The sequence below is a fragment of the Lygodium microphyllum genome, chromosome 4 (assembly GCF_053477565.2).
Source record: "Lygodium microphyllum isolate KBCC chromosome 4, Lygodium_microphyllum_v1.1.10, whole genome shotgun sequence".
NCBI classification, from domain to species: Eukaryota; Viridiplantae; Streptophyta; class Polypodiopsida; order Schizaeales; family Lygodiaceae; genus Lygodium; species Lygodium microphyllum.
Window position 1 is genome coordinate 115,965,421 of NC_141138.1, and position 14,004 is coordinate 115,979,424.

Sequence of the window (14,004 nt, forward strand, 5' to 3'; positions counted from 1 at the left end):
GTAATAGGTATTGGCACGCCGCACGCAGATGCATGGAGTCCAGTACTTCTTGGTATCGAGTTTCGAGCAGGTGCTGGAACATAGCCGGATTTTTCTCTCCCCAGCTCATCATCATCATCATCGACAATTTGGCCTTTCTTCTTATCTTTTGATACTTGTGGCAGGCCTTTGTTAGTTGATTTCCTTTTGCAGTTCCTGCCACACAAAAACTGTCGACTTTTGTACTCCTTTACTTTCCTTTAGTAGAGCTTACAAGTTACCGTTCTCCCCCAGAAAAATATAAAAACTCCCAATCACCAGAATTAGGGCAAGCCGCAACAGTGATTGCTAGATGACAATAATTGCATTATGCAGGGAATGCCCCGGGGGCCGGCGCGCTGTCATAAACGTTATCGACAGCAGTTTGATCTGGTCGAGGCGAGAGATACATCATACAAGTAAGTATGCTTGGTAATTGTCGGTGCCGGCCCACGTATGCTCGGTATGATCGGTAGCTGTCTGTGGCCAAGGATAAAAACAACATTTCACGCACCCGGTAATAATAATGCGCGACACGAGCTGGCTGGACTCCTGGACCTGTCCGTATGCCCTTATTTTTTTATATTGTCATGAATTGAGCTAATTATGCAACTGTAACAGGCAAGGGTTGAGCTCAGCGTGCCGGCTTGAAGAAGGGGGTAGCCTCGGAGGGTGGAGCTAGAGGCGGAGCGCTCTCTCTCTCTCTCTCTCTCTCTCTTTTGCAGACTAGGTTGCTCTCACAGGGTGTAGCTGCCTTCTCTCTCTCTCTCTCTGACGGAGACTAGGTTGAAGATGTTGAGCAGCGTGGATAAATATATTAATATGACGGATGGTTCGGTAGGTGGTCGGGCGCTGACGAGGACAGAGGAGATGTGGGTGCGATACACGGCGGACGTCCCGGATGAGCTGCTCTACCACCTCAACATGCTCTTCGTCGTCCTCCTCTTCACCCTCGCCCCCCTCCCCACCATCGCCCTCGACCTATATCATCATCATGGGACCACCACCACCACCACCACTGCTAACTATAATCTTACAAGTGCCACCACCACCACCACCTCCTCCTCCTCGTCTTGCCTCTGTCGCTCCCTTCAGAAGCTGCAGTTGTCCATCCTCGCCAACCTTCCTGCCTGCCCCTCCGTCACCAAAATCCAGCCATCCGCCCGCCACCGCCCCTCCACCATCCTCCACTGCTACAAAACCGTCATGCTCTCCTTCCTCACCGTGGCCCTCCCTCTCCACCTCTCCTCCTTTCCCGTCGTCAAGGTATGAATATGTTCATTCCCATGTACTGGAGCTTTGTAGGTGTATTCCCCTTGCCCCTATTTGGAGCTTCACAGGTAGGTGCGCTTTGGCATAAGAGCGAGATGTATGTATGTGAGGAGTAGTGGTGCCTCAACTGCAGCTTGGTGTGTACTCTACAAGTGATTGTTTATACTCAGCGATAACCTCTTACTTGTGCGGCATAGAGTGAGTGCACTGGAGCTGCCTTAAGGCACCACTACTCTTTATATAGACGAATTTGGCTCCAACACTAAGGCACATGTACAAAGCCCTAAATGGAGGAAAGGGGATTACCACAAGCGGAGGGGTTGGGGAAGTTTTCAATGGCTGCTTTACAGTTGGGGGAGTTTTCAATGGCTTTTCAAATTTCCTCATTTCTCAAAACATAGTGATTTTCTAAGGGTGACTCGCCTAGCCCCATTTTTCATCAAGAAAACATAGCCTTTTCAAAGTTTTTTAAAACCTCCCATGTGTGGCTTGATTTTGTTCCTAAAAACGATTTTAAGTGTGAGCCTTTTGAAAATTAGTTCATGTGGGAAAACCCTCATGAGAGTAGTTCAGAAGTGAGATGTAATTTAGCTTAAAGATTCAATTATGAGTGTTTTGAGATGAATTTTTAGCAAACTAAATACTTCCTTTTTTTGCATGTATGTTTGAGTTTTAACCTTACATATTCAATTATAAGTGTTTTGAGATGAATTTTGAGCAAATTAAATACTTCCTTTTTTTGCATGTATGTCTCAGTTTTAAACCTTACAAATTAGCCTTATTGCTGAGTGAATGTCTTAAAAGATCCAATGAGCAAAAATTTAACCCTACTTTTTGTCTTATTTAGAGTCCTCTTTCTTTTTTAGAGATCCTTGGGATTCATCGTGTCTGAAAAGACATGTAAATGTACCATATGCCCTTTATTTATCCAAATTCACTTAATAGAAATTAGCATTTGAACCTTTAAATTGTAGAATCTAGTTCGTTATGAGGTAAACATTGAGATTTATGAAGCATCAATGAATATGTTATTATATTTAGATATCTTATTTTCTTCATATCCACCTTGTTTTTCATTCAATTATTTTTATCATTTTTGTCCATTTGTTTGTACTTCTTTGTTACCTATTATTTCCTTATTTTGAAAAGAACTTAGCTTTTTCTCACATTATATTCTTCACTCTTTATTTTTCTCCTATATATGGCAAGCTCATAGCTATTTTTTAATTCTTCATTATCATCCTCAAGTGAATTGATTTTACTATCTTTCTTTCTTTTATAATGTGTATTTACTCTTATTGGAAAGTATCATTTACTCTCCATCATTCACCTAGGCAAATGTTTATAGCTTCATTATATCTATATTAATGTGCATGTATTCATATATATAGGTGCATATAACTATGTGTTGTATTTGTATATAATTAGATAAATTCAAATATATAAAAGTACATATCCAAAGAAGTTATTAGTATTTAAAACACTCCTCTATACTCGCACATAGGCATTCACATCCAACTCATGCAATGAAGCTTCATTTTCTTGTCAAAATGAATAATAGACCCCAATAAACACAATATTAGTGAGTTTGGGAATTTTCCAATTCCCATTTTTTGAATACTAAAAAGGTGGCACCTGGATAACGTGCTCATAAGTTTCGCAAAACCATATGATGTGACCTATCATTGGAAAGCACTTGAAAAATGGAATCTATTGAGCTATAGAGCACTCTATTTGGAGTTATAGTGTTCAAGTTATGACTAATCCAAGGATTTGACCATGTGTCCCAACCTTATGGGAAATTCCCATATTCCCCAATATGGTGTTAATAGATCAAATCCTTAAGGGCCTTAAGTTATATATTACATATAAGTTCCACCAAAATAATTATTGGCTAGAGAAGTCTTATACATTTGTCATCTTTGGACTTCATTCTAAGACTTCATCCCAAATTTTAAGGTATTATTTGATGCTTAAAACACTAGTTGTACCATAAAGCTAAAAGTTTGAGTTAAATTCCATTGCTTGATTGATCCTATTAGAATCATCATGACTATGCTTTTCTGATAGCATTTTATGTAGATAAGGTGACCTTACCTACATGACTATATTTTTCTTAGAAAGAAATGGCTTATTAAGCACTTTGTGGTTTGATAATGTGCCTTAACATTTCTTTTTATTTGGTACTAGAATTGTAAATTCATACATATAACATAAAACCTTTAATGTTTTGTTGATGATGTAGTTTGTCGGCATCCGGACAAGCCTCCCTCTACCATCCTTCTATGAGGTAGCATCACAAATTCTTGTCTACTTTTTGATAGAGGATTATGGTCACTATTGGATACATCGATGGTTACACACAGAATGGGCATATAACAAAATCCACTACATGCATCATGAGTTCAAGGCTCCCATTGCCTTTGCAGCTCCATATGCTCATTGGGCTGAGGTTCTCATGTTGGGTACCCCCTCCTTTATCGCCCCTTTGATGGTGCCTTGCCACATGATTACCCTTTGGCTTTGGTTTGCATTGCGTCAAATGGAAGCCATCTACATACATAATGGGTGAGTCTCTCAATCACTTATCTCTGACTCAATTTTATCAAAAAATTATCTAATATATACATGTATAGACAACCAAAATCTCTTTGTGTACATATATTTTTATGATTGTTTATGTATGAATGCATGCATGCAAGTATTGTGGCACAAACTCACATGAAACTCTATGGTGATGAGAAAAGAAGGAATTTGGAATTCCATGAAAGGGGAATTGGTCCTTTTGAAAGTGCTCAAGTTCTGATACTCCACTCTCAAAGAAGGCAACAATAACAAGCTAGCTCACCGCTTCTATAGCCCCTACCAAATCCTAAAGAGTTCGTGACTTAGCCTACTGATTAGAGCTTCCCTCTACTACCAAAATCCACAATGTGTTTCATATCAGCCAGTTGAAACCCTTCATTGGTACCTTAGTGGACTATGTGGAAGAACTTTCCCCCATAGATGAAGAACGTATCATTCAGTATATCCCTGAGACAATCATTGGGAAATGAGATAAGCACTTAAGATCTCAATCCATCGAGGATTACCTCATCAAATGGCATGCCCTACCCCTAGAAGAAGCCTCTTGGTACCCAGCCACCATTATCAATGAATTTTCTCATCTCCAAGAGGCCCAATGGACTAAAGACTAGCAAGTTATGCCCCCATTTGACCACCCCCTACTTGCAAAATACACCTTGTTTTATAAAATGTTTGTACTTTCCCAAATATTAGGAATGTGCATCCTACCTAGGGTGAAAGTACTCGTCATAGGCTCCATTTCGACATGTGATATGCCCCATTTGAGCAACCTATCAAAAGTCATGACAATTTTACCTCAGCAAGCTTGTCATGGGCAAGATGTTGTCCCTAGTCTTTACCCATCCATTTTCATTGTAATATGGCTCAAATTAGTACTTTGCACCCCACTCCCTAAGCCCACCCATCCCTTCCCTTTAGTTCTCTTCATTTTTTAGGGAAAAAAACTTCAAGGTGGGGATGGATTGTAATGAGCGGGATACATAGAAACTAGGGGGTTGGACACCTAGTCACACTGACCGAGGTATATAAGGTGTAAGAGTCCTACGTTTAGGGCAACCAATTATTATCAAGAACATACTCTTCACCTTCATCTTCAGCTTCCATGGCTTCCTCCTCCTTTCTCCCCTCTTTTCTATCTTTCTCTCTCCTCTTCTAGTCTTCCTTTCTCTTCTTTTTGCTCTCTTTCTCTCTCTCCAGTTCTTTCTCCTCTCTCCTCTCATCTTCATTCATTATAACTAATAATAATAAATTAGTATCGTTAGAATTAGATTAGTATTATGAGAAACAAAAAAAATAAGAAAGCCATCATAACAAATGAAAAACTTACAAATCATCTCATTGATCCTATGGGTGGCTAACACTCCTAAGGTGATGTATGACTCCCTCCCTCTATCATGCCCTTGCGGCCTCTTATCTCTACCACTATTACTATGGAGAGGATGCAGCCTCCTCTTTGGGCTTCCTCTTTATCTACCTACTCTAGCTTCCTTGTATCATTCTTTACTGCCTTCCATGCATATGACTATTTGTGGGACATGTAGATGTGCATCTACTCCATCATCCATTCTGTAGAGAAACAATAGGCTAGAGAAGGTACTGGAACTCCTCATGCAAAGATGCTATCACATAGGCCTTGCGAATCTCTAGTATGTTTTTCTAGTTATCTAATAGATTGTGTTGAAAGACCTTATAGCACAAGTCACACATATATGTTATGAGTCTCTTTCCCTCATCATTCATATGCATAGCACTAGCGGATGTCTCTAACTGGTACCCATAGCCTGGTGGGGTACTTTTAGTATGCATCCTCTCACACCTAGGAGCATACTCCTAAGCATAACTAGGAGATCCTGGTACATCTAGTGTACCTATAGGAGTGCCACCCATAAATAGCTGAGAAAATCTATGTGTCACAATAGTAGAAGTACTTGTAGGTGTAGCCAATATAAGTGATGGATGTCCACTCGATGAATGAGAGGGGACACTACATATGTATCTCAATAGAAACCATCAAAGCCCTCCTTTCCAAAACCTTGACGAGAACAAGGAGTACCAACTGACCGTGGGTCATACCATATGTATCTTTGTAGTATCCCTCAGAACCAATCCTAGCATGACAAGGAGAGGAAGTCTCTGGCTCTCCACAACATCCACCAAAGCCACCACCTTCACTAGTCAAGCAAGGAGTATGTGAGCTGTCTCCCTCTACGGGCCAACCTAAGGCATCAACTATGCCTAGTAGTATTATTTGGAGACATAAACACAAAAATCCACTCCAGTTTCTCATCTATGAACGGTCAACTCATATTGCTCTATTAACCAAGTGCAGTGACTTACACAATAAAAAAGAGACCTTCTAAATTATTATTACATTTTCATACCACTCAAGCCTTGCTATCAAGACCTTCCTCATGTCTCTATTTTCCTCTCTCTCTCTCTCTCTCTCTCTCTCTCTCTCTCTCTCTCTTACTATCTCTATCCTACTCTCTCTCTTTTACAATCTCTCTCCCTCTCTCTTTCCATCTCTCTCTCCCTTCCTCTATCTTAATCCCTATCCCTATCTTTCCATCTCTCTCTCTCTCTCTCTCTCTCTCTCTCTCTCTCTCTCTCTCTCTCTCTCTCTCTCTCTCTCTCTCTCTCCCCCTCATTTACCCTCTCTCTCTTTCCCTTGCTTTGTGTCTCTCTTTCCATCTCTCCCTTTTAATCATAGTGCTCTATCCCTGTCTCTCTTTCTCTCTCTCTCTCTCTCTCTCTCTCTCTCTCTCTCTCTCTCTCTCTCTCTCTCTCTCTCTCTCTCTCTCTCTCTCTCTCTCTCTCTCTCTCTCCCCCCCCACTCTCTCTCTCTCTCCCACTTTCTCTCCATCTCTCCCTCCCTCCCTCTCTCTCTCTCTCTCTCTCTCTCTCTCTCTCTCTATTTTACCCCCTCTCTCTATCTCTCTCTCCCTCGCTTTATGTCTCTCTTTCTATCTCTCCCTTTTTAATCATAGTGGTTTATCCCTATGTCTCTTACTCTCTTCCTCTTTTACCTCCCCTCTCTCTCTCTCTCTCTCTCTCTCTCTCTCTCTCTCTCCCTTTAATCTCTCTCTCTCTCTCTCTCTCTCTCTCTCTCCATCTCTCCCTTTAATCTCTCTCTCTCTCTCTCTCTCTCTCTCTCTCTCTCTCTCTCTTCTCTCTCTCTCTCTCTCTATTTTACCCCCTCTCTCTATCTCTCTCTCCCTCTCTCCCTCCCTTTATTTCTCTCTTTCTATCTCTCCCTTTTTAATCATAGTGGTTTATCCCTATGTCTCTTACTCTCTCCCTCTTTTACCCCCCCTCTCTCTCTCTCTCTCTTTCCATCTCTCCCTTTAATCTCTCTCTCTCTCTCTCTCTCCCACATAAACGACAATGTAGCAAAAAAGAAAATCTCCATCCCTCTCTTGTTTGATGCCTCTCTTTCCATCTTCCTCTCTTGTTTTCTCCCTCTCTTTCCATCTTCCTCTCCTCCCTCCCCCCTCTCTCTCTCTCTCTCTCTCTCTCTCTCTCTCTCTCTCTCTCTCTCTTCCACTTTCTCTCCATCTCACTCTTTCCATCTCTCCCTTTAATCTCTCCCTCCCTCCCTCCCTCTCTCCCTCTCTCCCTCTCTCTCTCTCTCTCTCTCTCTCTCTCTCTCTCCCACATAAACAACAATGTAGCAAAAAAGAAAATCTCCATCCCTCTCTTGTTTGATGCCTCTCTTTCCATCTTCCTCTCTTGTTTGCTCCCTCTCTCTCTCTCTTGTTAGATATGATCAATGCCCCACCCTCACTAGGTGCCACTAATGATCCATGGTGCTCAAAGTTGTAAGGCCCCCATTATGAGGAGAAGCCAAATGTGAGCCTGGACATTGGTTGAGAGTCATGACTTGTATATTAGATGAGGTCTACGTGACTAGATGGCAAAAAGGTGACCATTGTGGGTCTAATATTTGGGTTAGACGGAGTGGTTAAGCTAGTAGAAACTCGAGGCACATTGCATCGAGTTGCGGTGTAAGGGAGTTAAAAGGGGCCCTATTTTGGGGTTCGGGGGCCGCGGAAGTGGCCCTTGGCTGGGGGGTCCCTGGTTGACTAGTGGAGGCTCATATGGTAGGTCGGTCAGGCCGACCTAGTAGCCTTCGCGGGCTATAAAAGTGAAACCCCTTCATAGCCATCTATCACTCATCTTTCACCCAATCAGAGTTGTTGTTCCAGCTAGCCTTAAGCTCTTCACCTATCTTCTGTCTAGATCGCCATCTAAGCTTTACACAGTGGAAGCGCACAGGTGGACAGAGCCATCTTTGTATCAGTTGTTTGGAGCTAAAGAATTTACTGATTCTCCTCTTATCTATTGTGTACTCTCTATCTCTTTCTCAGATTTTGTTCGCTGCGCCGTGTAATTTTTACATCTCTCTCTCTCTCTCTCTCTCTCTCTCTCTCTCTCTCTCGGAGAAAAGGGCTTACCTCAAGGCTCTAAGATAGACATTTACTACCTTGAAGATCTTCTACGTGACTTCTCCTTCTCCTTCCTCTTTGTGATTTTCTTGGCGCTGCCCTTTGCCTTTTCTTCTCTCTCTCTCTCTCTGAGAAAAGGGCTTTACTTAAGGCTCTAAGATAGACATTTGCTACCTTGAAGATCTTCTATGTGACTTCTCCTTCTCCTTCCTCTTTGTGATTTTCTTGGCGCTACCCTTTGCCTTTTCTTCAAGCTCTTCTTTGAAGCTCTCTCTCTCTCTCTCTGTCTCTCTCTCTCTCTCTCTCTCTCTCTCTCTCTCTCTCTCTCTCTCTCTCTCTCACTAAGCTCTCACTCTTGTCCTCTCTTCCTCTCTTTTCTAGTTAAAATTGTCGTACTATGTTTCTACAACTATTTTACTCTCTTTTTCACTATAAATTCATTCCCTTTGATGCATGCATGCATGCATGCATGCATAAATACATGCACACATATATAGAGACACTAAGCTTACATGCATACATGCCTACATATGCACATAGATACATACACACAAACATAGTCATGTACATATATTCATACATACATGTATTCATACATATAGACATGTGGTCATATGTTTCAATATACAAATACATGCATTTTCATATTTATGTGTGTATGTGTGTCTGAGTGCATGGATATGTATGTATGTGCATGTGTGTGTGTGTGTGTGTGTGTGTGTGTGTGTGTGTGTGTGTGTGTGTGTGTGTGTGTGTGTGTGTGTGTGTGTGTGTGTGTGTGTGTGTGTGTGTGTGCGTGTGTGCGTGTGTGCGTGTGTGCGTGTGTGCGTGTGTGCGTGTTGGAATATCTATGTGTATACATACTTGGCCAATCAAGTAAAGACAATCCATAATATTACATCCTCTAGTGCTACAACCATTGGTCCAAAATTGTGATGCCTATAGTATATCAAAAATATGCTCATAACTACCCTCTTAGTATACTATTGATACAATAAGTTCTCATTAGTAATGGGATAGGTGAGGTATATGAGAAAAACATCTAAAAATATGTCTTGCTTTACACCTTAACGTGGTCGATTTATGTAAATTACTTGTTGGCACTTGAGTTACTAGACATTTTTTAACATTGGTGTGAGCATACATGCATATCTAGAGGTTCATTCTACGATTCTCATGCAAAAGGGGTGATAAAATCATATTATATTTTGTTGTGAGCCTACATAGATATATCAAGTTGCATTCTAAAATCCATTCAAATTGTAGACAAAATAAGTGTATATTTAGAGCCCTATCAACAAAAAGTACCTACTATCATAGATGGGTCTTAAAATTAGTCCAAGGATGTTATATAAGGGAAGTTGAGTACTAAATCCACTAACATATAGAGCCAAATGGATGAGTTTGATGTTAAAAGACAAGCATATTAATACTTTTATCATATGGTGAAATAGGAATTTGAGATTGTAACCATGCTAATTCACACGTTACTTCTTTTAGAGAAAAAATATGTAAAAGATATCTTTTCTATTACAATTTCTTACATTTTTTGAAGTGAATCCATTGATTCCAAATTTTGGATTTTTAAGGGATTGGAGAACAAGACCAACAGATAGAAGTACAATTAAATTTTCACAACTTTCTTAGACAACTATATCCATAGTCAAAGGAAAGAGTATAACCTAGAAGGGAAAAAAGATACTTTATTAAGAACTTGAAACTTTTGTTAGCCAAAAGAGGTACAAATTCTAGGTATTTTTCTCACATTTAATGTACTTTACAAATGATTTTAATGCTAAAACTGAAGGGTTGGATGATGAATAGGCTTTCCATTGTATTTGGTGTGGATTTAAAGATTCTTTCTCTAACTAGATGTCACCCTCCCTACATTTGCCTCCACCTCATGGAATTGAGGAGGCCTAATCTATAGTCATATTATTTGAATGTATGATGTCATGCGAGTAAAAGAGGGCACATTTTTAAGTACTCTGACATATGGGTACATAAGGGATTCCTTTATATAGACTCTTCTATGAAGAGTTGGTTAAGGCCTAAGAAAGAAAAACACATATACAAAGACCCATCTGTAAAAATGACATTTTTTGCATGAGAAGGTCTATATATTATCTCAAGTCCATATATGCATGATTTGTTTACAAGAATTGAATTTGTGTGAAAAACTTTGAAATTGTGATTACCCTTGGTGAGGACAGAGTCAATGTTTAGGCATGCTAAGAAATTGATTATTCTAGTTGATCTTGATTTAACTTAGTTTGTAGTAGTGAAGGATAGTTTCATGACCATCTTTTCATACTTAATTCTAGTTCCAATCCGTAACTCAAAAGGATAAACAACCATTATGATTAGTACTAAAGGCCAAGTGTTCTTGAATTATAAGCTCCCAAAGGTCTAAACATATTAAAAGAAGAACCAATTGCTTGCTAGTCCAAGTAAGCTTTGTGAAAGAATTGGAAGATTCCCACCACCATAGTTAATCTAAATAATCTTTGAGGTGATTGGCCAAATACTAGAAAACATGGTTGGCCCCTTGTTGGTGGCCCATAGGAAACATCCTATGCAAGTACAAACTAAGCAGCCATACATGTTGAAGGATCTATGACAATTTCACCAAAGTACATGGTGGTTGGCATCCCTTCTATAGTAGTATTCATATTAGTTGTCAACTCTTAATCGAATATTCATGTTAGGCTTACACTTATTGGCATCATATTGGCTTATTACAGGCACCATATTAACTTCAAGCCATTTTTGAGAAACCAAGGGAATTACTTACTTTTGGCTTTTGTTCCTATTTTTCTAACTCTAGGGTGTGAAAAAGAAAGTCAATTATGATGGAGGTAAGGAGCTTTATGTTATCCATCACCCAAGTCTTATAATCTTTTGCATCATTATAAGTTCACTCTCTCTTGGATGATGCACCAAATGTATTCAACTCGCACCTTGGTTAGCATTTTTTAGTCCTAAATAGACACCTATATTTGAGTCCATGTGACTTGATAAACAATTCACATTGGATTGGCTCATTTATATAATGTTTTAAATGGCATCATTATGGCATGAAGATATGCAAATGATAGGCTATGTCACAAAGGAACTTTTAGCTCCTTCACCACTATTTCAAGATACGTTAGCTTCCATCAATAATCTTGATTTCCACGAATCATCCAATCAAAGGAGACAAAAGAATCTATGGATGGTAAACCCAAATGCTCTAATCATGGCTAGGATAGAGGAATGGGCTCTTCTATTAGAAAAGCATAATTCCAAAATAGACGATACAATGAAAATTCTTTTGCTAATGCATTCTAAACTAGATGATTTTCTTCCATCAAATTATTGTAACTTGCATGAATCCCAAACTAAACTCCATTGTGATTGAAAAGGCCCTCTAAAGACTCAATAACAATAAATGGAAGAAACATGGCCTACACTAGATCCTTTGCAAAAGGCTATTAAGACACCTAAATTTTCAAAAACATTGAAAATTTGAAAATATCCTATAATGATTGTTTGGCTATTGAGACAAATGATAAACCAAACTTGAGACATTAAAAAATCTAACAATGATTGACTAGCAAGCCAAAGAGAAATGGCAACAACTGAACTACAACCTTTTCCAAGATTTTTTTCTCTAAAGTAGGAAGAATAATCTTCAATCCATAGAGCTAACCCAAAAAATTAATTAGCTAGGTATCTCGTTTTGTGTGTGTGTGTGTGTGTGTGTGTGTGTGTGTGTGTGTGTGTGTGTGTGTGTGTGTGTGTGTGTGTGTGTGTGTGTGTGTGTGTGTGTGTGTGTGTGTGTGTGTGTGTGTGTGTGTGTGTGTGTGTGTGTGTGTGTGTGTGCGTGCGCGCGCGCTAAACATTATGTATGTGCATTTTGACTCCAAGTGATGTGGTCAATTTTGCAGCTCCCTACATAATTTACTCATGGAAAGAATAATGCAAAGCCAATATTGTACTTGATATATTCCATCTCAAATATGTAGAATGAGGTAGCGAAGCTAGGTTCGGCCCAAGTTACAAATAGTAGATTATAAGTTTTTCAAGTTTTCTTACCAACTAGCAAATAATGACTAAGGGCAAAATGTATGAGACCTTTTGTAGCCAAGTCGATATCAATAGACCTCCTATATCATGTGGAATTCATATATAAAGGTGATGTAATGAAGGAGACCTAACTATCCTAACTAAGGGGAAAGAGAGAGAGAAGGATTGCTGAAGAAGAGAGAGAGGAGAGAGAAAGGCAAGAAGAAGAGAGAGAAAGAGGGAAAGAGGAAGAAGAAGAGAAAGCCATGAAAGCTTGAGAAGGTGAAAAGAGAGTTTCTTGATAATTTTTGTGATGCTTCAAAATACCCTCTTACACCTTATATACCGTCAATGTGACTGGTATGTTCCCATGCCATATTCTCGTGATCCCCGTTCATTACAAACCATCCCGTCTCATGAAGTTTTTGTCCTAAAAAATAAGGGATGTAGTCATGGACTGTAAGAGTGTGCTGTAGGAAATCAGCCATAACTTTGTGTGGGCAACTCCGATTGGGACAATTGAGGTGTCATTACGGAGCCCATGAGATGTACTTTCAGCCCATGTGGTTGGGGTGGGGCTGCAATCAGGTCAGGACCAAAATTGGTACAAAATAAAGGGCTGTCCAGGAATTTCTAGTGTGCAGTCCCAGATGGTATGGCTAGAGAAAAACAGCCATAACTTCCACTAGGGAACTCCGATCAGGGCAAGTAAGGTGTCAGAACGGAGCCCTCGAGGTATACTTTCTGGTCATGTATGGGGGGTGGGGCTGAGAGTGGATCAGGACCAAATCTGGTACAAACAGGTGGCTGTCCAGATGCAGACTGTAGCCCAAAACAGGGGTCATGGTGAGGTACCAGCCAACACAACCTCCTTGAGGTGTGGAAATTCATCCAATATAGAGGCTGGGCACCAAGAGGCTTCCTCTATTGGTAGGCCTTGCCATTTGATCAAGTATTCATGTATGGAATGGGTACAGAGTTGCTTTTCATGTTGCCCAATGACCACTTCCGGAATGTACTGAATAAGGCCCTCCTCATCTATGGGTGGGAGCTTCTCTACATGATCTTTGGGAGTGCCAATGAAAGGTTTCAATTGGCTCACATGGAAGATGTCATGGATCTTAGTGGTGGAAGGGAGTTGGAGGTGGTAAGCCAAATCCCGACCTTCTTGATGATCTTGTAGGGCCCATAGTAGCGGTGTGCCAATTTGTTGCAAGAGTTGTCCTTTAGTGTAGCATAACAGGATTTGGGGACCTTGAGGAGTACCATTTCACCCTCTTGAAAGTCAAGGGGTCTTCTTTTTGCATCAGCATGAAGCTTCATGTGCTCTTGAGCCCTTTTGAGGTTTACCTTGCATTGTTGGAGTAGAGCTTGCATGTAGTCCAGCCTTCTTTCCCCAAGGGGTTGAGCTTTTCATTGAAGATCACAATCGGAAGGGGCGCCCGATAACCATACAATGCTTCGAAGGGAGAGACTCCAATACTTGAATGGGTGGAGTTGTTGTAAGAAAATTCAGCCAAATGCAGCCATACATCCCAAGAATTCTGCACATCATGACAAAAATGTCGCAAATAAGTTTCAAGCCACTTATTGACTCTTTCGGTCTGTCCATCCGTTTGGGGATGATAGGTTGTAC

At 40.4% G+C, this 14,004-nt stretch overlaps 1 protein-coding gene across 2 annotated transcripts in view; it reads left to right on the plus strand.

Annotated features, from left to right (window-relative positions):
• Nucleotides 1-285: 285 nt before the first annotated feature.
• Nucleotides 286-14,004, plus strand: part of LOC148037503 (very-long-chain aldehyde decarbonylase GL1-10-like) — a 34,535-nt gene continuing 20,816 nt past the window's right edge. For both annotated transcript variants that reach the window (XM_087676457.1, XM_087676456.1), the window contains exons 1-3: nt 286-437; nt 640-1,284; nt 3,536-3,858. In XM_087676457.1, the coding sequence (XP_087532583.1) occupies nt 811-1,284; nt 3,536-3,858 (797 nt within the window). In that variant the 5' untranslated portion in view covers nt 286-437; nt 640-810. The remainder of the gene's footprint in view (nt 438-639; nt 1,285-3,535; nt 3,859-14,004) is intronic.